At 38.9% G+C, this 27823-nt stretch overlaps 1 protein-coding gene across 1 annotated transcript; it reads right to left on the reverse strand.

Annotated features, from left to right (window-relative positions):
- On the reverse strand, positions 1-27708 carry LOC132114816 (dematin-like). The gene is made up of 17 exons (XM_059523153.1): positions 27445-27708; positions 10360-10420; positions 9411-9458; positions 9077-9157; positions 8747-8875; positions 7665-7709; positions 6606-6711; positions 6467-6511; positions 6233-6382; positions 5862-5998; positions 2170-2275; positions 1655-1704; positions 1461-1562; positions 653-724; positions 388-453; positions 214-294; positions 1-133 (listed from the first exon to the last, which is right to left on the reverse strand). Exons 3-17 carry the CDS (start codon positions 9423-9425, stop codon positions 20-22), a joined length of 1299 nt encoding a protein of 432 aa, XP_059379136.1. The 5' UTR covers positions 9426-9458; positions 10360-10420; positions 27445-27708; the 3' UTR covers positions 1-19.
- Between the last annotated feature and the right edge of the window lie 115 nt (positions 27709-27823).

Raw genomic sequence — 27823 nt, forward strand, 5'->3', positions numbered from 1 at the left:
GAACGTATTTCTCCGACTACTAGAAGAGAGAGACTTTCTTTTTCAGGTCGTTCCTCTTCCAAAGGGAGAGTCGGTCGAATTCCTCAGTGGACATTCCAAAGACATTCTGGAATTCCTCAGGTGACAGGTTCCTCTGGAGAGAGAGGTCATGTGGTGAATACAGGCCAACAGAACAGTGCAACAGGCTAAAGTGATGAGAGAAGCAATGTGTACCTCCAGTCTTGTCCTGTCTACACCAGGAGGGAGTTTGTTTCTGCCTCTGTGAGTCACAATGAGCATCTCATACGGGTAAATCTGCCCAAATGAACACATAGATGGTACAAACACATGTAATATGAATAAAGCTTGAATGAAACTTGGATGAACAAAAATAATCTTACTAGTAACCTTTTGTTCCAGCATACTAGGGAGTGAATTCCCTCTGTCGATCCTTCTGCTTTGGGCATCTCCATTCTATAAGAGAGAGGAGACCACTGTAAGACCACAGACCACTACTGTGATTTGAGCAGTTATTAGGAACATATAATGAATGGTTTGTGTCATAGTATTCCTCACTTGTAGGTTTGTTTGAATAAAAGTGTCTACAAAATGAATTCATTTATTTTGTTCATCTGGTAAGCATATATTTATTTTAATGTTAACTATTACATACCTGGAAATCTGTAAAAAGAGAGAGAAACAAATAACAATACAATGAGCAGGAGGTATAAAACATGGCAAAGATCTGTCCTATTTAATTCAATTCAATTTATATTCATTTAAAAAGATGAGAACAGATTACAACCAAACAATACAATAAAAACAATGACTTTGCTCTTGAATATAATAAAATAGAATAGAGCAGAACAGAATTATGGCTCTTAATACTGGAACTATGGTTGTAGTATACATAAACATGACAAAAAATTACTATTAGAATAGTATAGAATAGAGATATGTGCTTTCGATATTTGAACAGTACTCTGATTAAATGTTATAAATAAACATGTTAAATAAAAATGATCTGAAATGAACAGCAAGACAATACTGGAACTCTAAATTACTATTTAGAGTAGAATAGAACAGAATACTGTAACTTTGATTGTAGTATGAATAAACATGGCAAAAATTACTATTAGAGTAGAATAGAATAGAACAGAATTGTGGCTTTTAATACTGGACATTTGACTGTAGTATAAATAAACGTGATAAAAATTATTATTAGAATAGAATACAATAGAATAGAATAGAGATCTGTGCTCTCAATACATGAACATACTCTGATTGACTGTTAAACATCTTAAACAAAAAACTATACTGGCACTCTAAATTACTATTTGGAATAGAATAGAATAGAATAGAATAGAATAGAATAGAATAGAATAATGGCTCTTAATATTGGAACTCTGATTGCAGTAAAAAATAAACATGTCAAAAGTTACTATTAGAATAGAATAGAATCATGACTTTTAATACTGGACCTCTTTGTAGTATAAATAGAATAGAATAGAAATGTAATAATCCCCACACTTACTTTGACTCCCTTTATCACTGTTTGAAGAGGAGAACTCTGCAGACTGGAGCTGTAACAGACGAACACCAGACTAATTAAATCAGTCTAATTATGGATGGATCTCACAAAGCTGACACATCAAAACAGATTTCAGTTTCTCACCCTAGTCAGGCCAATCTTAGTGTAGGAAGGAAATGAGGGGGATTTGGAGGCTGTGTAAAAGAAATGAAGAAACATGTTAATGCACTGACACCAATAGCATTTAAGAGTAATGATGCTGAAGCCAACATGTTGTCTATTAGGGATGTGTATCATATAGATGCAGCACATACGTATCTTCAACCAGAAGGGGCCACTATAAGTACAAGGTCAACTGGCTTTTGTTTTTAATTGGAATCACATCCATTTTCAGTATAAAAGAATAAAGAGTATAACGCAATAATCAAAATGGTTCAAATTGAGACTCTGAACTTTACCCTAGAGACCGATAAACACTAGTCTCATTCAGATGATTCGTCTGCCATGCATAAACTCTGACTGCAGGTGGAAGCACTGACTCAGATGTCTCTGTGTATCTTCCTGTTTTGTTTTTCCTAATCAGACAGTTTTGTGAAAATCGCAACAACACAGTGACGACACACAAGCACATGCATACACACAAAAACACTGAAATGTACCCAGATGCATGTGTGTCCTGTCGGGCAGAGACCGTGTTTTCCTTCGGACAGGGGCCGATCTCTCAATCTCCTCCTTCAGTATCAGTTTTCCTAGATTGGACTGAATCTGTGATGAAGAGAGAGAATGAGAGGTGAAGAGGGAGTTTGAGAACAACTCCGAACAACAGTGAACAACACTGAAACATTACACCCAGGCTGAGAGACTGAATTGATCAGCCTGGCTCCCTGTTTCGACATGAAATGCAAGAATCCCTGAAGATTTGTCCTTTATTTGAAACCAACTGTGGCCTTCACTTGAAGGTCGAGTGAGACAAAAGATCTCACAAATAAGAGCAAACCCAACAAACTTCGGTTTCTGAAGAAAATAAGGTTTTAAGAGCAGCAGTTAGAAATGGAAATGTTAATATAGAATATACAGTGTAAGAGAAAAGTGTATAAGGCAAAATGTGTATTTTAGGTGGTCTGACTGGTCACTATTTCTTTAAAGAGCTCCCAATTTTTTGAGTTTTTGGTGAAGATGTAAATTCTAGATTTACAAGTTATTAATAGCTGGACATAAAATTGTATGTATACTACTGTTTAAACATCTGGGGTCAGTAAGAGTCTTTAATGTTTCTGAAAGATGCTGCATTTCTTTGACCAAAATACAGTACAAATAGTTTAAAATAACTGATTTCTATTTTGATACATTTTAAAATCACTAAAACTATCCATCCATCCATCCATCTTCTTCTGCTTATCCGGGGCCGGGTCGCGGGGGCAGCAGTCTAAGCAGAGAACCCCAGACTTCCCTCTCCCTAGACACTTCCTCCAGCTCTTCTGGGGGGACACCGAGGCGTTCGCAGGCCAGCCGGGAGACATAGTCTCTCCAGCGTGTCCTAGGTCTTCCCCGGGGTCTCCTCCCAGTGGGACGCGCCCGGAACACCTTCCCGGGAAGGCGTCCAGGAGGCATCCGGAACAGATGCCCGAGCCACCTCAGCTGACCCCTCTCGATGTGGAGGAGCAGCGGCTCTACTCTGAGCTCCTCCCGGGTGACTGAGCTTCTCACCCTATCTCTAAGGGATCGCCCAGCCACCCTGCGGAGAAAGCTCATTTCGGCCGCCTGTATCCGGGATCTTGTCCTTTCGGTCATGACCCAAAGCTCATGACCATAGGTGAGAGTAGGAACGTAGATTGACCGGTAATCGAGAGCTTCGCCTTGCGGCTCAGCTCTTTCTTCACCATGACAGACCGGTACATCGACCGCATTACTGCAGAATCTCCCGTTCCATCCTTCCCTCACTCGTGAACAAGACCCCAAGATACTTAAACTCCTCCACTTGAGGCAGGAACTCTCCACCAACCTGGAGTGGGCAAGCCACCCTTTTCCGACTGAGGACCATGGCCTCGGATTTGGAGGTGCTGATTCTCATCCCAGCCGCTTCACACTCGGCTGCAAACCGTCCCAGTGCATGCTGAAGGTCCTGGCTTGATGAGGCCAACACGACAACATCATCCGCAAAGAGCAGAGACGAAATCGTGTCGTCACCAAACCTGACCCCCTCCGGCCCCTGGCTGCGCCTAGAAATTCTGTCCATAAAAATCATGAACAGAACCGGCGACAAAGGGCAGCCCTGCCGGAGTCCAACACGCACCGGGAACAAGTCTGACTTACTGCTTACTGCACCCTCCACAGGTCGCCGCGAGGGACACAGTCGAATGCCTTCTCCAAATCCACAAAGCACATGTGGACTGGTTGGGCAAACTCCCATGAACCCTCCAGCACCCTGTAGAGGGTATAGAGCTGGTCCAGTGTTCCACGGCCTGGACGAAAACCACACTGTTCCTCCTGAATCCGAGGTTCTACTATCGGCCGGATTCTCCTCTCCAGTACCCTGGCATAGACTTTCCCAGGGAGGCTGAGAAGTGTGATCCCCCTGTAGTTGGAACACACCCTCCGGTCCCCCTTCTTAAAAAGAGGGACCACCACCCCGGTCTGCCATTCCAGAGGCACCGTCCCCGACTGCCACGCGATGCTGCAGAGGCGTGTCAGCCAAGACAGCCCCACAACATCCAGAGACTTGAAGTACTCAGGGCGGATCTCATCCACCCCCGGTGCCTTGCCACCGAGGAGTTTCTTGACTACCTCGGTGACTTCAGCTTTGGTGATGGACGAGTCCACATCTGAGCCCTCAGCCTCTGCTTCCTCAATGGAAGACGTGACAGCGGGATTGAGGAGATCCTCGAAGTATTCCTTCCACCGTCCAACGACATCCCCAGTTGAGGTCAACAGCTCCCCACCTTTACTGTAAACAGCGTTGGTAGGGCACTGCTTCCCTCTCCTGAGGCGCCGGACGGTTTGCCAGAATCTCTTCGAGGCTGACCGATAGTCCTTCTCCATGGCCTCACCGAACTCCTCCCAGGCCCGAGTTTTTGCCTCCACAACCACCCGGGCTGTAGTCCGCTTGGCCTGCCGGTACCTGTCAGCTGCCTCAGGAGTCCCACAAGCCAACCAGGCCCGATAGGACTCCTTCTTCAGCTTGACGGCATCCCTTACTTCCGGTGTCCACCACCGGGTTCGGGGATTGCCACCTCGACAGGCACCGGAAACCTTACGGCCACAGCTCCGAGCGGCCGCTTCGACAATGGAGGTGGAGAACATGGTCCACTCGGACTCAATATCTCCAGCCTCCCTCGGGATCCGGTCGAAGCTCTGCCGGAGGTGGGAGTTGAAGATCTCTCTGACAGGAGACTCGGCCAAACGTTCCCAGCAGACCCTCACAGTACATTTGGGTCTGCCGAGTCTGTCCAACTTCCTCCCCCGCCATCGGATCCAACTCACCACCAGGTGGTGATCGGTTGACAGCTCTGCCCCTCTCTTCACCCGAGTGTCCAAGACATACGGCCGGAGGTCGGATGAAACGACCACAAAGTCGATCATCGACCTACGGCCTAGGGTGTCCTGGTGCCACGTGTACTGATGGACACCCTTATGCTTGAACATGGTGTTCGTTATGGACAAGCTGTAACTAGCACAGAAGTCCAATAACTGAACACCGCTCGGGTTCAGATCAGGGGGGCCGTTCCTCCCAATGACGCCCCTCCAGGTGTCACTGTCGTTGCCCACGTGGGCGTTGAAGTCCCCCAGTAAAACGACGGAGTCCCCAGTCGGAGCACTTTCCAGCACTCCTCCCAGAGACTCCAAGAAGGCCGGGTACTCTGCACTGCCGTTCGGCCCGTAGGCACAAACGACAGTGAGAGACCTATCCCCGACCCGAAGGCGCAGGGAAGCGACCCTCTCGTTCACCGGGGTAAACTCCAACACATGGCAGCTGAGCTGGGGGGCTATAAGCAAACCCACACCAGCCCGCCGCCTCTCACCATGGGCAACTCCAGAGTGGTGAAGAGTCCATCCTCTCTCGAGGAGTGTGGTTCCAGAGCCCAAGCTGTGCGTAGAGGTGAGCCCGACTATCGCTAGTCGGAACCTCTCAACCTCACGCACAATCTCGGGCTCCTTCCCCGCCAGTGAGGTGACGTTCCACGTCCCTAGAGCTAGTTTCCGTGTCCAGGGATCGGGCTGTCGAGGCCCCCGCCTTCGACTGCCGCCCGATTGTCTAAGCACCGGCCCCTTACGGTCCCTCCTGTAGGCGGTGAGCCCACGGGAAGGCTCAGCTGTAAAACTGCTTGACATATCTCAGTTGACAGATAAACACCTTGTTGAGCTCCTGTTTCTGCATCTGCCGAAGTCTCCACATGTCTTTAGACAGATCGCTGTCATCATACGTGTCATCCTCCTCACCCTCCTCTCCCTCAGCCATCTTGGATGCCACATTCTTCCTTCGCTCTTTCTCTGTGGTACAAACACATGAGTGTGAGATGAAGAGTGTTGAAGAAGTCGATGAACAACAGTGTCCAGACTACCACATCATTAAACTGTGCCTTGATACTAAACACTGCTTACATTTGCATGTGCTGTTAGCATCTAGCTAAATGAATTACAGCCCAGAGGGAATTTTTGTTTCTTATTTGATACATCAGGCCTTTATGGCGTATGATATAGTGAGGTTGTGATGATGTGGATAACCTATAACAGCTAGCGAGGGAGGGCAGGGCCAGTAGTCCATCTCTATCTTAGCGGGCTGGTTGGGGTCTGGAGGTTCTGCGGCGGGAAACTTGGATGACTCGATGATTAAATCCATCATGTGTTTACTGTGTGGAACGGCTGCTGAGACATCTACATTCATTCAAACACACAGACACATGCTCAGAATGCCCCAGAATTACACCATTACACAAGAACAGCGTTGATGTTTCATACCTTGTTTATATATTGGTGGCTTCTTGTATATATTGGTTCCATTGTCTGGGAGGAACAGTGAGGTTGATTTGATTAGTTTTAGAGTTTGGTGTTGACTGATGTTTGTTGGCTGTGTTTGTGAGGTGGTGTAGTTCCTAACCTGGCCTGTGGAAGTGCTGTTGCTGGTGTGGGACTTTAGTGCTGATGGTGATGCTTTTACTCAGCTCTGACCAATCCCTCTCATAGACATCCTTTGATAGACTGCTCTGGAATTACATTTAGAAGGTCTGTGTGATTAAGAATCACGCAGAGAGACTCTAAAATAGATAGTTTGGTCCTTCAACATGGTAAAATAGCTGGTGTATTTGACTTCAACACTGGGATTTTAGAATTCAGATCTGATGTTAACAAGTGTTTTCATTCAAAAACTTTGAGAGAGCGAATTCCAGACTTTCCTTCATATTTTTTGTTTCTATATTTATTTATCTGGGCTATATGTTTTTAGGAAAACCTTAACCATAATTAAGTCAAACTGGAAATAAAATATACAGTATTTAAAACTGTAACTTTTATTAAATCTTGGGAAGTAACATGTTAAGTGGTGGCAGCAGTTGACTTTTTAAAGCTATTTTAAACAAACATTTTCAAATTCTTGAATTAGTGGACATACTGTACATGAATACTATAAATATGTAAAATAATTTGTTGCAAAAATATTATAAGACTATTTCTATCAACTATTTATGTTTTACATTTTATACATCCATTCAAACATTTGGGATCAGAGAGTTTTTTAAAATTTAAATCAGACTCTTTATTCAGCAAGGACATAATACATTTACCAAAAGTCAAGACTTTTTGTCTTGAAACTAATGTTGCAAAATATTTCTATTTCAAATAAATGTTGCTCTTTTTACTCTTTGTTCATCAAAGAATCCTGGAAAAAACATATTATGGCTTCTTCAAAAAATATTAAGCAGCACAACTGTTTTCAACATTGATAATGATCAGAAATGTTTCTTGAGCAGCAAATCATATTAGAGTGATTTCTGAAGGGACATGTGACACTGAAGACTGGAGTAATGATGCTGAAAATTCAGCTTCGCATCACAGAAATAAACTATGGTTTAAAATATATTAAAATAGAACATTTTGATTTTGAAATAATTAAAAAATTACAGTTTTACTGATTTTCATGGACATGTACTATGCATCTTACCTCTGGAGATAGAAGAGGGGAGATTGAACGAGGAGATAATGACCTCTAGAGAGAGAGTGGGAGAGAGAGAGAGTGAGAGAGAGAGAGAGAGAGAGAGAGAGAGAGAGAGAGAGAGAGAGAGAGAGAGAGAGAGAGAGAGAGAGAGAGGTCAGCTGTTGGCAGTGAGTGAGATACCCAGACATTTCCACAGACAGGTTTAACAGATTTAATGAATCGTAAAGCTTCCATTACAGCTAAACAAAAAAGGAAATTACAGTGGGAGAGCCGAGCTAACATGGCATGTGTGTGTGTGTGTGTGTGTGTGCTGATTTCAAGCCAGACGCTCTGATGGTGAGACATCACACCCAGCAGGAAACTAACCAGTGAACACATCACACACGCTGACAGACAGAGTGTGTTACAGAGTTATTGAGTTATTTGAGTCTTTGAGACAATGTCCAAAACAGATCTTATCACCATCACATACAGAACTAACAAATTGTGCTATAAGTTTGATTGCAACACATAACAATTGCTGTTAATAATGTTCGTCGTCTGTTTGATTATGATTAAATTGATTTTTACTGTACATTCCCACAATATGCACATTAACTGACAGTAAGCTACTACTAAATAATAAATATATTGTAGAAAACTACATTTTCTGTAAAGCTGCTTTGCAACGATCCGTATTGTGAAAAGCGCTATACAAATAAACTTGAACTGAATTGAACTGAACCACCAAATAACAGCACAACACTACCATTCAAAAGTTTGGCTTGGTAAGATGTTCGAATAATTTTGAAAGAAGTCTATATACTCACCAAGGCTGCATTTATTTGATCAAAAATGTATATTGTGAAATATTATCACAATTTGCTGTTCATTATTATTAATGTTGAAAACAATGGTGTTGCTAAATATTTTGTGGAAACCATGTTATCTTTTGAGGATTATTTGATTAATAGAAAGTTCAAAAGAACAACATTTATTTGAACCAATTTAATGCATCCTTGCTGAACAAAAGTAATAATTTCTTCTAAATATTTCTTACTGACCCCAAACTTTTGAACAGTATATTTACTGAATATACAGTGTATTACCTCCATCGGTGAATAGCTGAAGTGGGGCTCATAAATCATCAGGTCAGGCCTCTCTATGTCCAGAATGGCCTTGTCTTTAGGTATAGCTGCTAGATCCTTATACCCAATCACTTGATTGTCCATTTTGGCCTGTATTAATCCAAAATATGGAAGAAATTGCAATCTCAGAAACATGCTATGAAGAAGTACATGTATTGCTCAGAAAGCAAGACATTTGTTTTCTTGCAAAGTGTTTCAATTTTGAGACACAATTATTATTACAGTTAGTCATGGGCCATGTGTAATGTGATGCACTAATCATATCCCAGCATGCATTGCTGCTATACACACCACTACAGTGACCGATGGGGATCCAGGAACACCTCTTCCACGAAGAGAACAAACGCTGCCCGGCGAGGTACAGGACGACTGCTGTTCACACACACACACACACACACACACACACACACACACACACACACACACACACACACACACACACACACACACACACACACACACACACACACACACACACACACACAGGTCAAAGGTCACACATCACATGAACAATTGTATTTGTTTTATGATTATGTATTATCTTTATATATATATATATATATATATATATATATATATATATAAATATAGCATAATTGATATAAAAACAATTTCTTTTAATTACCTTATGCATCATCATTTTCGATAAGAAAGCACTCCCTTTATGAGGTCACTGTGGAAAAGAAGTAACAGTAGGTGAGTACGAGGCTTTAAATGGATGTCAGATGCCTTCTGACAAAAGACTGTGCAGAAAGATGTGTCAATTTAAGTCAAGTCAGTTTTATTTGTATGGGGCTTTTCACATAACACATTTTTTTTCAAAGCAGCTTTACAGAAAATCATGATGTTTATGTTTATAATATCTTCATGTCAAGTTGCATTTAGACAGTTGGAGCTGGACAGTAATATAGTTTATACTTAGCACCGATACAAGCAAGACTGATCTCAGTTGTATGGTAGTTTCAGGTTAGGCTTGTTCAGGATTTGACGAAGAAAAATATTTTAAAAATCAATATAAAGTCAAAGAAACTCATAGGAAAGAAATATCACAAATTATATCTCTTATGCATCTTATGTGATCCTCTATAGACTCAATGTTTTGGACTGATTTTTCATTTATTTGTAACTATTTGCCTAAAAAGCATTTTTTAATTTCTTTAAAAGATATATGTTTTTTGCGGTGTTAAAAAAAAATGTCATCATGCATATAAAATAAATTAATATAACAAAATATATATTTTTATTTCTTTAGCAATGCTGAAAAGTATTCATATCTAATTTCTTTCGTCAGTTAATGTATGTTTCAAAGCTGCTTAGCTATCTTCATTTGAAAACAAAAATACTGATTGAGAAAACTGCTTTAAACATTTATCATCACTATTTCAACATATCTATGTTAATATTGTCTCACTTGTTTTTATTTTTATTTCACCTTTCACCTCTTTTAGAGGATCCTTGAAGTCTCCTATAAAAGAGCAAACCATGTTTACTTTGGGAAGGGAGTGTAAAGAGAAGGAGACACAGACTCACCGTGAAAGAAAAGATGAAAGATGAGAAAAAGACTAAACTCTTACCACAGGCATTGAGAAGCTTCATGACACACATCTACAGGGCCTCCTCGTCCCAACACCATTCCTGAAACACCCAAATACAGGATTTCATTACTCATCACAACATGATAGTCCAACATCAAGCAAAATCTGTCCGGTGAACTGAATTCAGTGTTGAAGGCATAGTTCACTCAGAAATCACAATTTGCTGAAAATCTACTTAGCCTCTGGCCATCCAAGATGTAGATGAGATTGTTTCATCATCAGACTTGGAGAAACGTAGCGTTGCATCGCTTGCTCACCAGTGGATCCTCTGCAGTGAATGGGTGCCGTCAGAACAAGAGTCCAAACAGCTGATAAAAACATCACAATAATCCACGAGTAATCCAGGCAAGAAGTGAGGTAAACAGCTGTGTGTTTGTAAGAATTAAATCCATCAAGGGATTTGTGTCTTGCCAAAATACGAGTCCATCATCCATAATAACGCTTCCTTCAGTTAAAAAGTCCACCCCTGTTGTCTTCTCACATCAAAATCCACTGACATGTTTGTTTAGAAATGTTTTGGACAGTTTGTAAATGGTGCTTAATCTGTGCATATTTCTCTCCTAAATTAGAAAAGATGAGTTTTCCAGAGGAGAAAGTGATATTATGGATAGAGGACTCGTATTTTAGCTGGAATCAATGGTTTGGAGTTAAAACCATCTTAATGACGGATTTTGATTTATTACAAACATGCAGCTCTTCACTTCACAAAGACATTAATTGATGGACAAGAGAGGTGTGGGTTACCTGTGGATTATTGTGATGTTTTTATCAGCTGTTTGGACTCTTGTTCTGACGGCACCCATTCACTGCAGAGGATACGTTGGTGAGCAAGTGATGTGATGCTACATTTCTCCAAATCTGTTCTGATGAAGATACAAACTCATCTACATCTCAGATGGCCTGATGGTGAGTAAATTGACATTTTTTGAAAATGTAGTTGAAACATATATTCAGCATAGTAAAGCTGCTTATTTTAGTACTCCATATATAAGAGGCGAAGCAAACATGATATTCTTTGACAGACAATAAATGTGAAGGCGAATGACGGTGCTCTCTAAAGTGCTTTCTCTTCAGACAGTTATAGTTATTGATCCACAGGCTCAGCTCAAAATCACTCAGTTATTCATGCCACGTGAACTTTGGCCTTGCACTAGAACGTGCATCTCTCAAAAAGAAAAATATTTAGCTCTAGACTACTTGTTTTATGGCAGTTTTTACATTTTACAGTTTCTATTTATTTTTCATTTAAATTCAGTTTAAAAGAAAAGTTAATGTTTCCAAAGGGAACGAGAAATCACAATCAATAGTGAGCAAAAATAACCAAGAAATAATGTACAGTAAGCCCTAACTTACATTATTTGGTAAATTATCCCTTTAAAGAACTATTTCTACTTTGGCTGACCCTCGAAAATGACTGGTGTATCAGATTGATTCATTCATATTTAATTCAGTTTTCAATAGCATGAACCAGTTAGAAGAGGGGAGGGGAGGGGAGTTTTTCATTACAGCACAAAGCAAACGCAACACAATCTCAGTGATGCTGCAGTTCTATCAGGGAACATCTTAGACATCACACTCACCTCTAAAGAAGACTTACGTAAGAAACCTAATGTGGTGCTTCTGTATTTTAGCTAACACAGTCTGACATCTCACATCTCTAAAACCTCTGTGTCCTCCAGAACAGACGGATGAACACACCTATCACAGCTTTTGTTCTAGAGCTACTATTCTCCCAGATTATTTATAGCTAGATTTTCCCTGTGTATCCTATCTAGTGGAAAATCAAGTCTTGTCTCTGGAGAGAAAACAGCAGACAAGCTCTAAGAAAGATGAGAGATGCTTTCAAAGACCAATGCCAGTTCAGCATGTCCACTTGACTCATGGAGAAAAAAGTTTTACAAACCTACAGATCTGCAGATCAGATTATATAGCCTACAGAGCTTTTCATTATTAGCTGTTATTTGAGTTTTAAAAAAATAAAAGTAGATTTTTACATTTTCAGAAGAAAATGCGAGTGGATCTATCTTTCTTGTCTGTTTCTAATCCATCTTTCAGACTTTCAGCTTTTAAGATAATTTTAAAGTAATGTTAGAGATGCATAAATACATAGATACATTTCAGGCTAATATTATTTCCATATTAAGGCCGATAACCATTGCTGGTTACAAATGAAAAGTATTTTCAGTTATTGAAATTAAGCAAAATAATATTACTAAAATATTACTAAACACCATAGATGACAAACATAAAACAATAAATTATATATATATATATATATATATATATATATATATATATATATATATATATACATATACATACACTCACACACATATGTAAATTAAATAAAAAAGCTAATTCATAATATATAGCATTACTATATATAATATATACTATATAAATAATACTAAAATAACACTGTAATTACAGATAAATGTAAATATATTTCAATATTCTAAACAAATTACAAAATAAATAAGTTAAAGAATAAAATCAGTTGTTTTTAACACCATCATATTATAGTTAAATATGAAAAATATTAATTTGCTAAAGATACATTTAACATTGTTATACTTAGTGTTATTACAGATTATAGCTCAAATAAATGTAAGCCGATGGTAATCTAAATGTTAAGAAAAAAATTAGTATCACAATTAAATGGATAGTTCACCCAAAAATGAGATTACCAAATTATTTACTCACTCCTCAAGGCATCCTAGGTGTGTATGACTTTCTACTTATATATAATTCAGACAAATACAGAATTATATAAAAAAAAATCTCCTGGCTCTTCCAAGCTTTATAATGGCAGTGAGTTGGGGACGAGACCGGGGGGGTTAATTAAGGCCTCCTGAAGCAAAGTGATGCGTAGGACGCGGGTGTAGAGTAAGCTTTGGAGAGAATATGCTAAAGTTATAAATTTTGATATTTTTCTTACACAAGTGCATCAACTCACTTCAGGAGGCCTTTATTAACTGCCTGGGGTTGTGTGGAGTACTTTTTATGATGGATGGATGCACTTTATTGTGCTTTAAAATCTCGACCCCCCATTCACTGACATTACAAAGCTTGGAAGAGCCAGGACATTTTTTTATATAACTCTGATTGTATTTGTCTGAAAAAAGAAGAAGAAAAAACTCAGAGGAGAGTGAGTAAATCATGGGGCAATCTTCATTTTTGGGTGAACTATCCCTTTAAATACACAGTATAAACTAATACTGATAAATTACAAAAACTCTAGTATCATCTAATAACTGATATGGTACTAATATAACATGCTTCCCTGTGTAATTATAATGTAATCATACTAAAATGTGACTCGTGTTTCACTGTACTAATATGAGGCAATGTGGAGTCACTGGAGTTCATTGGACAGATGAATCATAGGTAAGATGTGCTTATTTTTTATGTTCACATGGTGACATGTTTACGACAGCAAGCACAATTCAACAGTCACCAAAAAACAGATGAATCCTGTACAAACACACGCAGCTCAGTGTGTGTCCTGTACCCATCCTCATCTGTGTCCTCCGCGCATCACTTACACTGCAAGAGAGGAGAAAAAACACGAGAATCCTAAAAATATCCTGCTGCATCTCCCACATTAAACCAGCAAGATCTCTCACCCTCTTCTTATTCCTACTGCATTATGTAACATCAGATCGGTTGCTATGGAAAACGAGACTTCTCAGTCCGCACATCTGAACAAGATCAATCTAGTCACGCTCTACACAGAGACGCATGCTTTTATTGGCCTTTTTCTACTTTATATTGTGAGCGGAGAGTGGAGAGAGGACAAGAAATAAATGAGGAAAAGAGTGGCAAATGGATGTTTGCTTTGCTTTCGTGTAACTGTCTCCACCTCAGAAATGAATTTTCTGCTCATGTAACCCAGGCCAAACATGTGGGGAAAAATTGGCAATAATATCACAGACCACTTTTCAAAATTCAATCAAATACTGATGGTCGAAATCAAGTCCCACCCCAAATTATTTCCCATGTAAAATTCAATTTAACATTTCATGCTGTCTTAAACGGCAATCTTGCAGCAATAACAGAGGAGCAGACAGTAATGTGGATGTCATGAGCATTGAAGGTTTTGTGCAGTCAGCCGGGGGTGAGAGCTGGTTGGCTTGTAAGCTGCTTTGATCTTGGTATAGAATAGACAATTTGAATTAACAAGGTAGTAATGTTATTTAAAGGTAAAATAAAAAATGGTACTGCATGAAAGAGTCACACTATGCTGCCAGAAGGAACACAGAGCCGAGGATAATTGAAAAGAGTCTTTATTAATCCAACACAGGGGTAAAACCAACATTGACTATGTTTACATGCACACTTTTTGATTCAATCGGACTGAATTCATTACGATTGATGAATCTGATTGTAGTGTTTACATGAACATAATGTGTTAATGTGCTAATATGTGTTCCTGTAGCTCAATTGGTAGAGCACTGCGCTATTAAGCGCAAGGTTGGGGGTTCGATTCCCCTGGAACACATGATAGGTAAAAATTGATAGCCTAAATGCACTGTAAGTCGCTTAATAAAGTGATCCGTTTGATGTGCTGGTTTATATGTCCTTTCAGTTTCATGGTTCAATCCGATCGAGTGTTTTCCTGCACACTCAATCATATCAGAAGAGGAATAAATCACCCCCTTCAATTCGATCAAAATTTCATTTGGATCAAGCTCAATCGGATCGATTAAAGTGTTTATATGAACGTTTTTCAAGCCGATTGAGCCGTCAATCCGATTACAAATGGATTATTTGGGTGCGTGTAAACGTAGCCATTGAGAACAGGAGAAAGACACATGTACTTGACTGGTAAACCCAACAAAATTGAACTGAAACGATTTGGATTTTAAAGGCAGGATAATAAGGGACTGACAGGTGAGGGGAAGCAATTACTGATCCAACTAAACAAGGAAAGGAAACAGACCAAATAAAGAAAAACAGGAACTGACACACATGACAACAGGTTCAATCCTGACAGAAAGCACACTGTATGAGAGAAAGTATTGGGACACCTGACCATTACACCAACTGGGACTTTAATGACATTGCATTCTAAATACAGACATTAATATGGAGTTGGTCCCTACTTCACAGCTACAGCAGTTTCCACTCTTCTAGGAAGGCTTTCCACAAGATTTTGGAGTGTTTCTTTGGGAATTTTTGCCCATTCATCCAGTTTGTGAGGTCAAGCACTGATGTTAGACGAGAAGGCCTGCTTCACAATCTCCATTCCAGTTAATTCCAAAGATGATAGATGGGGTTGAGGGTAGGGATCTGTGTAGGACAGTCAAGTTCCTCCACACCAAACTCATCCAATCATGTCTTGGGCCTAGCTTTACACCACTCTATCCAACGCATAGCCTTGTGCTTGGTAAAATTAGGCTTGCATGCAGTTGCTTGGTCATGAAAACCCAGTGATTCCATTCATTGACTAGACTGTGGCGGGCCACTGTGGCACACTGCACATGTGATCGGCATTTGTGATCCAGTGTTTTCCGCATCTCAGAGCGGCTCAGTTCACAGTGACTGCAGTGAACTCCATTAATGAATGTGCTTTGAGTTTAGAGCGCATTTGGGAACGCAACGGCCACCAGTTATGCTTCATTTTTACATTTGCATAATTCTCAACATTTTAATGGGCAAATGTTTACAGTATTTCATTTAATTAGTAATGTTTGAAAACCTGTTTTCACAGAAGCTGGAGTTTTCTGCCAAAATAAAAGCTCAAGGGTTTATCTCTTGCAACCATGACCTCAAATTAACAGACACGCACAGAGAAAATACTGTTAGGAACAGCAAGTTCACTGTTTGGAAGAAAAGTATAAATATTAGAGTTGGGGTTTATATTAATGTATTTCTGAAGGGAACTGACTTCACAAAAGTTTTGATGGTATTTTTTCCCCTCTTATAATTGCTGATCTATAAGTGCCACCTGCTGTCAGAGAGTGAAGTTGCATTCATTCAGCCTGTCTGTTTTTGTTTCATGTATGTTTTATCTTTTTATCTTTGTTTGTATCGTGATTTCGTAATCACATTCGTAATTTCAAATGGCTTTTTTAAAATTATTATTATTATCAAACATGTTAAGTTGTTTTAGTAGTTGCCACTGCCTGTTCTTTTGCAAAAACTGTTTCATGGCAAGGAAAAATATTTATGGCTGGTAAATTTTCTCAAGTCACCAGCCACTGGCAGATGTGAAAGTTAGTTTTAGGCCTGCCTTGCAAGTATAGAAATTAAGACAAATGCACTGCAATTTCCTAAATTAGAGTAAGGTAAAATAATATACCTGAAAAAATTATTTATGTATTTCACAGTGCAATTGTTTTACAAAATATGGCTATTACTGTCATAGGAATAATAATATAATATTATTATGATTTTATTCTAATTTGTTCAGATTCCAAATTCACCAGTGAGATTGAGACACTATATGACAACTAAAAAGAGGGATGAGTCCCCTTTAAAATTAAAAAACAAGTACATTCACCAGCTTATTTATTTTAGTTTGCACACTGAACCTGTGCTGGAGCTCTTAATTTTGAACTCTCAAAGTGCACCAGATTTATTTATTTAACTTTAAAATGTACAAAGTTTTCTCACAGGGGGGACATGCCCCTAAACTAGAGGGATCGAGGACCATCCATCGCAGTCTCACAAAATCCTGCCGGAAACATTGAAACCCATTCATGAAGCTCCCATCACACAGTTTTTGTGCTGATATCAATGTCAGTTGAAGTTTGGAAGTCTTCAACTATGGAATCAGCATGGTGTTGGTGACTCTCAAGCATCATGTGCCTTAGCACTCGGTGATCCCACTCTGTGACTTTACATGGTCTTATGCTTCCTGGCTGAGTTGTTGTTGTTCCTATACGCTTCCACTTTCTAATAATACCACCAACAATTGACCGTGGAATATATAACGGGGATAACATTTAATGAATTGACTTGCTGTAGTAAAGGTGGCATCCAACAACCACACTTGAATTCCCTGAGCTCTTCAGAATATCACATTTTCTTCACAAATGTTTGTAAATGCAGACTGCAAGGCTAGGTGCTTGATTTTATCCACCTGTGGCAATGATTCTGACTCAAACACCTGAATTCAGTGATTAATAGGTCCCACTCTGTCCATTAATAATAATAATAAAAAAGACGAATATGAATGTTAACAGATCGCTCTTTTTAGGAATATTAGACCTCAGTGGACAAGAATTTAGGTTAATATTTAAGACTACAGTCTTTATGACAAGGCTTGTGGTCGCATACTACACTAAACACAAGCATAGGGAACCTTTATATTTAATCGTCAGCACATACATGAGACATCATTTTTGTCATATGTGAGATGGAAGATAAGAATGGTTGGAGTAGGGTCCTGACATGTCTCAAGGGAAATCAGACACATATACTGTATGTGCACATGGATGCACAAATACACTCATGCAAAGGCAGTGGTCTGTGCACAGAGATGGAGTTGACATTTTTACTGGCATAGCTCAAAATCAGTCATTAATAGGATATCATCACTGATAATCTGTCACAATAATAACTGTCACAGAGAATCTTTGAAGCCTATTGCTCTGTTAGCAGCAGATGGAACTAGATTCATAAAGAGTAGATTTTCACATTTCCTAAAGAAAAGATGAGTGGTGACTGTCCGTTAGGCAAAATTTATAATTTTTATATCGACCATTTATCCTTTATTGGCCATTAAATAACTAAGAATCATTATAGGTATAGAACAGGGATTCATGCATCCCTTCACAAACACGCTAATTATTATGGTTTGTTGTTATATAATGTCTGTAGAGACTCGTAAAGCATGCATTTATTTAGATTGATGGATACAACAATAAACAATGCTCTTGTTCAGGGACTAGATGACCAGGCTTTGAATGCCTTCATAACAATTAATGTTATTGCAGACAGCAGGCTGGTGCATGTGTGTGGGCCTGGTTTTGTGAAGTGAAAGCCATCTCTCTCTTTCACACACAAACACACACACACACACACATAATGTGAAGGATTAAGTATTTCGAGCCCAGCCATTGTGCTGTTGCCCATGGGCGACACTCTGCATAGATTTATTAGATGATGCCTTGGTGTTTGAGTCCATGTGTTCATGAGCGTGTTGTTCTTTTGTGTGTATATACGTGTCAAAAACTATTTAGCTATTATATTTAATTCAAGTACAGCTGCTTTAAGTGTGTTGTCAGCAATGTTGATATGTGGGCGTTTTTTTTCTGTCAAATTTTTTATGAGACAAAACTGAAACATGAGTGCAGATTTGAAAGCTAATGGCTCAACGGATGGATGTTTATGGAAGCATCCATTTTGGCTTTATTGTGTTGGAACGCTGTACTGGCAGCAGGACGGGGCATAAAACACTGAAACACATTACAGACCTCCGGCCAACAGCACCACGGGATACCAAGAATACCGTATAGAAAGAAAGAGCCTTATTTAAGAGAATATCTGTGGTTAAGATGCTTTATATACTGTATACAGTCCTGCATGTGCATCTACTTTCCTTATGGCTATTTCCATAGAATGTGTTGAAAAATGTTAGACATAGTGGAATGAAAAAAAATGCAGAAAAGCATTTTTTAAAAGTTGAACAGCTTTAACTTGAGAACTGCATTTTAACAGGTGTCATGCACAAAAGACGAGGAAAAGTGTCAAAAAATACCTGACTAGCGCATGTTTAGAAAAAGCATTGGAAAAACAGCGCATTGAAACACAGCACATTCTGTGTGAACAGCCCCTTTTGTACTTTTGTAGAATACAAGCTTGTAAGGTGGTGCAATTAAAAAAGATGAACTTCTTTTAACTTGAGTTTTGCGCTTCAAGTTATTTATAGAGAAAAACAATAGGACACAGCAGAGTTTAATGCAAAATGTTGAGTAACTAACATTTTAAATAATTTCAAACAAAGTCATAGCAAAACGCTGCCAAACACAAAAGTGTTGTGTTGTTCCTAAATCAACTTTTGAATAAATTGGTTGAGTGAATAATTCAATGACTCATTCATAAATACAGTAACTGCCTTTCCGACTCATCGAAAATACCCAATAGTCTGCAACCAGCGAACTATAAAATTTAAGTTACATAAATAAAATAAAAATAACTAAATAACAGTATTATTTATTTATCCATCTGATCTGTGGATTTCAGTCTGTTCCCCAACAATTTCTACTTTCTACAACCACAGGAATTAGCATAATCCAAACAAATGCTAAAGAATCTTTAAAGACCAAAATCAGGCCAACTACACTATTTGAGTGAGCTGTACTGTATATGATAACTTTCTGGAAGTTATACAATAAATCCTGCTTTCACATGAGGTTTCATAATGTCTGTCATAGTCCATCCTCCAAAACAGATCCTCTGAACACTAAACAGAGCAGTTGATGTTTAGTGATGTTTTAAAGGATATTATGGCAAAATTTTCACTTTCCTTATTCAAACTGATTTTCTTTTTCCTGAATATGATTGACCTGAAGAATGAAATCTGTATCGTAGACTACTTGGGAAATTATGAGCTTTATCACCACTTATCAACACTAGGGTGTGTGTGACAATACACTTAGCTCAAGATATACAGATACTTGGATCACTAGAATGAGGCAATATTTCAATTATATTTTTAAGACTTTTTTTATGACAAAATATGTCTTTTAATCATACAAACCAAAACAATGCAGTTGTATTTTGATTTACTTTAAAGGTCCCCTTCTTCGTGATCCCATGTTTCAAACTTTAGTTAGTGTGTAATGTTGTTGTTAGAGTATAAATAATATCTGTACATTTCTAAAGCTCAAAGTTCAATTCCAAGCGAGATATTTTATTTAACAGAATTTGCCTACAACGAACGACCAGTTTGGACTACATCCCTCTAGTTCCTGCAGTAATGACGTCACTAAAACCGTTTTTTGACTAACCTCCGCCCACAGGAATTCACAAAAAGGGGGCATGGCCTTGTTGCGCTGCGATGGAGAAGAGGAAGAGCTGCATTTGTGTTTGTCGCCATGTCGTCGAAACGCTGTTATTTTCATCTCGGAGTCCAATCACCTTTCTTTGGGCTTCCCAGGGACACTGTACTTGGAGATTAATGGTTACAATTTATGTTTAACTCGGTTCCCGAAAATTATAATCCACATGTAAAACTATGTGCAGCACATTTTGCTGAGGACAGCTTCCTCAATCTCAATCAGTTTAATGCCGGATTCGCACAAAGATTATTCTTTGTCTGGAGAAGGCGTTGTTTATGGAACACAACCGGTAAGTGTATTTTATTATTTAAGTTGGTGCATTTAACAGTTTCTGTAACTTATTACACAAAGGGCAATACTGTTTAGCTTTGTTAACTAGATGGTAGGGCTGTGCAAAAAAACGAATGCGATTTTCATGTGCATCTCGTCAGTAAAAACACTCCTGTGATTATAAGTACATCTCCAGCACATGCTCCTGTCCACTTGCTTCTCAAAACTAGCCCAATCACGTTTTCAGGAGGGTAGCGTGAGCTAAGCTGCTGTCGAATCATGACACAGGAACCGCTGGCCCAATCAGAACTCGTTACGTATTTCTGAAGGAGGGACTTTATAGAACAAGGAAGTCATCAGCCCATTTTTATGACAGTGAAAACAGCGGTATACAGATAGGTGAATTGTGTGAAAAATACTGTGTTTTTTTACACGCGAAACATGAACACGTTATATTGCACACTGTAAACACAATCAAAGCTTCAAAAAAGCGCGCAAAACGGGACCTTTAACTAATCTAGGGCTGTAACTAATAGTTAGTTTGGTAATCAAGTAATCTACTGATTATTTTGACAATTGAGTAATCTGATATTTTTTTTGACCTAAGTGGAAAACAGGCTTTAGTATGAATATTTATATATACACTATATTATTATGAGGCAATAATTATTGGTACAAATAAAGTATATATAAAAAAAGCAATTACATTGTTTTGTTGATTCAAGGATGTTAAAGCCATGTAATTTTAATATTGGGCCACCTGCAAACTCAGAACGAGGGTTCGCACAACAAATGTACAATATGTAAATCGCATACTTAGAAATATGTTGAGGAATTCTCCTGCGTTGGCATAGGTTTATACATGATTTACGTAACGAATCTAGTGAAATAACAGGTACTGTTTTCCCAGAAGAATGTGGACTGAGATGGAGATGCGCTCCATGCTTGTAAATGATAACCGTGCAACACAAAACGAGTCAGAATTTATATGCATTGCCAAATGAAACCCAACTAACAGCACATGCAATAAAAGACTGAACAATATAATGCAAGCAATATCAAAGGTTTCACCACAAACACAACTTTACCAACTTACTAATATCGCAACTTACTAATATCACGGGACCGCTTTTCGTGAGATCTCGTGCACTGCTGAAAGGCAGGCAAAACGGTTCTGTATTTATATCAGACATGCTGCATCGTTAATTTTGTGTAAAACAATATTGTTTATTCAAGGAAAAGGAATAACACATATTTCATATATACTGCCCTTTAAAAATTCAAGTACTTTTCAAGTACCTTCTCAAAAATATGTCAGTTTTCCAGGACTTAAATTTCAAAAAGTCAAATTCAAGCACATTTTATGCACCTCGTACGAACCCTGGCTTACAGTGGATGCTCAAATCACTGGATAGAGTAGAGTCAAAGATGTGCAATTTACACTGAAACAAATTTGTTGTAGGATTTACTTTGAAACAATCTTCACTCACTGCTAATATATTTCACGAATGATTACAAAACAGCAAATAACAAACTGTTTAAGAAAAAATGTTGAAGAAGAAATGTTACTAAAAAATTATCTAGACCAAAATCTATTAGATCCGTATCAATAATACATCACTAAAGTTGAAATACTATAGGGGGTATACAACTTATAGCCGGGTTAATCATTTACAAACTTCACTGTAAAAATATTTTAATAGTAGAAGACTGAAAAAATGCTATGGTAAAAACCTGTTAGTAAACAGTATGTTCCCTTACTATACACAGAAAAAAACTGTAATAGATCTAATAAAATAATAAAGAACAGGTTATTTAATAATTTACAGTGGAAAAGACATAAATTGACATTCTTAAAATGCCTCCTGACAACTCACATTTGATGGTTTTACTTAGGGTTTTATGTAACAGTAATGTTTCTTGGATTATTTCATTGTCATGTGTGTTACAGTTCTGGCACAGCTGCCGTTTTTTTTTGTTTTTTTTTTACAGTGAGTGTATATTGTTGCTCCCTCAATATACATAAAAAAGAGAAAAATATATCATAATTAATCACATTTTCATTGGGGAGCTTTTAAGTACATGCCAAAATGACTTACTTTCTTCTGCGGAACAGAAGGCTTTCTGAGGAGTGTCCTTTGTTTTTGTCAATACAATGAAAGTCAGTGGGGTCCAGTATTGTTTAGACCCCACTGACTTAAAGTATCTTCTTTTTGTATTCTACAGGTTGAGTAATGGCATTAGAGTAAGTAAATAATGATGGAATCTTCATGTTTAGGTGAACTTGAAAAACATCAATTATGTCATATTTTAATTAATAATCAATTATGTTAATTGATCATACAGTGACAGTCAGTGGGGACCAAAACTAAAACATCAGACCCCACTTAATTTCATTGCACTGACTAAAAGACATTCTTCAAAGTATTTTATTGTATAGTTCCACAAAAGAAAGTTATACAGGTGTGGCGAGTGGGACGGGGCCGAGGGACGTGGGAACAAGGAGGGAGGCCGGCAATGATTGGGAAATCAGTGACACCTGCGACCCACTGCCATTCTCGAGTCCCACGTAGGAGATGGAAGGATATAAAACTGGAGCGACGACAGTGAAGGACGAGAGAGGACCAGGCCTGGGCTTTTAGTTGTGTTTTGGTTTTATTTGAGCGCACCAGTCGTCCATGAGGGGCGGAGAAGCCGGGAGAAGGAAGGACGCGCTGCTGAAGATCCCTCGCAGCTGTGGTGAATCCGTGGTGCCATCGAGCTGGCGAGGAGGATGCCGCCATGGACGCTCGAGGCGGTGGGCTGGAGTGAGTTGCCGGGGACGGGTGAGCTCGCTGCCAACCGTCCACGATATGGAGGGGCGGCTGCCGTCCGTGAGGGAGCGGAGGAGTTGGCGCCGTTCACCAGGGGGCCGGAGCCTGCTGCCTCCGTGAAGGTATCCGGAAGAGCAGGGAACGGGGGACTCCTGCCGGCTGCCCAAAACCGGAGGAGCCGTCGCCGTCCACCGGGCGGCGGAGGGGTGTCGTGCCGTCCGCCGAGGGCCGTCCAGTGCCACCGCCAGGCACCGCGGAGGAGATCGCCCAGCTATTGGAGGGCCGATATAAAACTGAGATGAAAACTGAGATGGAGATGGAGATGGAAGGATATAAAACTGGAGCGACGACAGTGAAGGACGAGAGAGGACCAGGCCTGGGCTTTTAGTTGTGTTTTGGTTTTATTTGAGCGCACCAGTCGTCCGTGAGGGGCTGGTGCGCTGTTTTGTGTTTAATTTGTTTTATTAAAATGTTGTTTGATTGTCCGCCGGTTCCTGCCTCCTTCTTCCGGATTAATATTAAGGTTAATTCATTACAACAGGTTTTTTAAGTGATGAAGGAATAAACTAACTTGACCTGAAACTCTCTTTTGCTTTGGTCTGGTTTTTCTTTCTTAGTTTTCTAGGCACAGTCTTTCCCTGTGCTCTGGGTTTTCTTTCTTTAGCCTCCACACCCATCCCATCTGCTGTTCCTAAACTCAGGCGTTTGCCATCAGTCCTCTACTTTCAACAAGCAGGAACTATCTTCCACTTCTTCAGAGATTCATCTCAGCCCTTTACACAAGGCGAAAGTTTGACACTCCTTATAAATGCTCAATCAAAGGTGAATCAGGCAGCCAATGATCCAGTCAATACAAGCTCAAATCAATTCTTGAAATGCTCATCATCAGTAAATAAAGTAACTGTACACTAAAAACTAACATACATGGAAAAATCAACTCTGTAATTTTTTGCATTTCTATATCCTTCAACATACCCTCGTTCCCCTCTCCATTTCTCCAGTTATCCCTGCATGGGTCTATCAGATTGTAAAGGAGTTGGTAAAATTTTAATTAAAATAATATAGAAGGGTCCTATGTAATCCCTCCCTGGTTAAAAAGCTTAAAGCACGAGCACAATGGACTTGTGTCTTTGCTTTATTCTGTCCTAAGGCTGTAATCAAATGCATCCCGTGAATGCACTTGTAAAGCAGACTCACGCTCTAAACAAACATTTACACAACATCCCAGCCCCAGACTATAGAGGTCATGTTTATGCATAAGAATAATGTTTGTTGAAGAGTATAAAGTTGGTCCTACTATAATGACAACCTGTTGCCAAGCACCAGTGGTCCTTTTTTAATGAGAAATGACAAAAACGTGTCCTTGGAGAGTATAATTGTGCTGCTTAATATAAAATGCACATTTGTATATGCACTCCAGTCGTTGACACAAGAATATGTATTTTTAATATAAAAACAGCCGGTTTTTCAACACCTACCAAATCAGCCTCATAGTGCATTAAGTGCTTATTGTCTGTGATTGGTAGTGGGTTTCAGAGACGTCTTTAATGAGCAGTAAGACTCTGGCTGATGAGTCATCACAGCAGATGGCTGCTTTAGAGCAAGCAGATGGCATGCTGCATGTAGTCAATTGATCCACAGATCTCAGTAATATCGGACGGACACATATCTTCATCCTCTCAAAGGTATTGTATATGAATGTTAGGTGTATTACATAATCTAGAGGCAGCATGAAACGTGAGTGTTTGATGTATACAGAGATATTTAAACCGATATTTTGGTTGAATTGATCAAGCAGACGTTTGTTCAAGAGCTCAGGCACACTTTGAGTATTGTTGTTGATATTAACCACATCAACTCTGGGGACCCACCGGTGGGTCCAATATTGCATATGCCTAATTCTTAAAAAATCAAAATAACAGCTCAAGTGGTTAACAGCCACTGGTTAATTGGATTCAAAACCTATCCTACGGAGATAGTTTATTGCACGTCAGCTACTGATAATTAAGATCTCTCATGGTCAGGGGATTGATGGTCTCAGTAATTAACATCCTGTACATTCCTTTGAGATTTTAGGCAAAACGTTTAAAACAAAGCTACTTAGAATAAATGATATAGCCTGTATGATGCCTTAAAGCTGTTGGTGTTATACAGTGTGACACAACTACATACTGTATACAAACATATTCACTGTTTACAAAGAGCAGGGTGTAAAATGGTTGAGAATACACAAATTATTCACTTTCAAATATTTGTTTGTAGTGTTTACTGGTACTAGTTTTGCTACTAAGTACTTTAGTTGCAACTATTATATTAGTTACTATCTTTTTTCTATAAGTAAATAAATAGGCATTAGTACATATTTATTAGACAGTACTGTGTTTTTCTATTGTTACAAATAATATTTTTTTAATCTAATATATGTCAAATACAGAAACAGGGTGTCAAACTTTTAAAGACCTTTAAGAAAAATTAATGCCATATAGTAAGTGGACTAGGGCAATGTCTATGGCAACATTAAATTGTAAAATGACTTAAAGCATGTTTTTAAAAGCACTAAACTATTAATTATATAAATTGTCACTGAAAATAATTGGGATAGATAGTCTCATAGGCTGCGTTTATGATTGCACAAAATAAAATCCCATTTTTTAATCAAGTGATACAGATCAAATATTGTTGCACATGTGTAAACACAAAAATCAGCACGCGATCGATTTTTTTTTGGCATCCTCCTTATCCACTTCCAAATGTAATTAAATTGGATACATATTCAATATCTGGGCATCTGACCTATACATCTTAATCCCATTGCAATTCCAAACTATGACAAGGCAAGGGAGACTAGTATGAAATAAATAGAATGGGGAAGTACTGTACTAGTGCTAGTACAATTAAAGCTAGAATAGACACTAGGGCTGCACGATTATGACAAAAATCACATTTGTTGATTATTCCCTTGAAATTGTAATTTGCATTTATTAATTACGATTATCATGATTTACATCGAATGGTGTTTATACTATTGTTTGATGCAACTGCATGCCGTATTTTTATATGAAAATAAAGAAGCTGAAAACACTCTAACTGAAAAACAGTTTGCGCTTTTCTATAGTTTTAAGCCTCAAATGTCAAATATACATCGCATTGGTTTCTTCTTTAAATTATAAAAAATAAAAATGGTATTATAGTGTTATACTAAAACTAAAATTAAAACAATGGAAAAACCCCTTAAGATAACATGGAGAAGGAAAAAAAAACATCTTAAGCACAAAGAATAACATAAGTGGACTCTGCACGTGGACTAATTGCCACTTTGAACAATTACGTAATTGTGGCATCCATAATTGCAATCGCGATTAGAAATTCGATTAATTGTGCAGCCCTAATAGACACTATAGCAACTATTGGGATACTTAGCATCTAATGCATAGAACTGGAATAGGCAACAGCATCAACTAAAACACATGTTTGCCAAATTGTAAATGTGCAATTTGTTACCGGTTACAATGGAATAGTTACTTGGATGATGAATAGCAGCAAATTATTAATAACATGAAAGTGCTAGTAAAATATGAAACAGATAGGCTACTATTAAGTGTTGAAATGGCTTGCCATAGGCACCTGCTCTCCGGCTCGGTCGCCTCGTGTTATGTAAAAGCATCGCATCTTCCACTGCCATAATCATCTGACTACATCAATCATGTGGCGATTTGTGATTGTAGTTTGACAAAGAGCCAGCCACAACACCTTACGCCATCAGCTGCACTTGCTCCGATACTTTAACATCACAGTCAGACTTGAATAATTAACCTGTACGATATTTTATAGATTTGTTTAAAGTAACAAACCAGGCACCAACTACAAACCAGGAATTCTGGAGCATTTCTTGCGCTGGCTGCTAAAATGCAACTTTGCAAATAGCACTTGAATTTATTCAAACAGATACTGTATGTGAATTATAAACTTACCTATCCAGCAAATACTATCCCAAAATACACAGCCTCCACGCGCACCTGCGATATAATCCTCTCGATTAATTCCACAAAAAAAATATGCCTTTGAAGAATGCAGCGGGCAAACCAAACTGAGTGTGTGCTGTATTCGCTCGAACTGTTTGCCAACTACCAGACACAAACATTTATCTGTCGTGCCTCCGCATGTCGTGTGACAGATAGCGAGAACGCGCGCGCTCCGTTAACCGCTGGTTCAATCCATTCGCGCACCGAGGGGTTTAACGAAAACATGACACTGCACGGGGATTAAACAACACCAAAACAATACACGTCTATCATGTTTATACTATATGAATTAACATTTATTATAACGTATTTCAGTCACGTAGCCTAC

Source organism: Carassius carassius, chromosome 34 (genome assembly GCF_963082965.1).
Source record: "Carassius carassius chromosome 34, fCarCar2.1, whole genome shotgun sequence".
Classification (NCBI taxonomy): domain Eukaryota; kingdom Metazoa; phylum Chordata; class Actinopteri; order Cypriniformes; family Cyprinidae; genus Carassius; species Carassius carassius.

What these genes read in the sequence shown, in the direction of transcription:
- LOC132114816 (XM_059523153.1), bottom strand. An exon ending in CAGGACACACATGCATCTGG is followed by an intron (nt 1,705 to 2,169) that starts GTACATTTCAGT and finishes TCTTTTACACAG; the next exon opens with CCTCCAAATCCCCCTCATTT. An exon ending in TCTATTTATACTACAAAGAG is followed by an intron (nt 725 to 1,460) that starts GTCCAGTATTAA and finishes TAAATAGGACAG; the next exon opens with ATCTTTGCCATGTTTTATAC.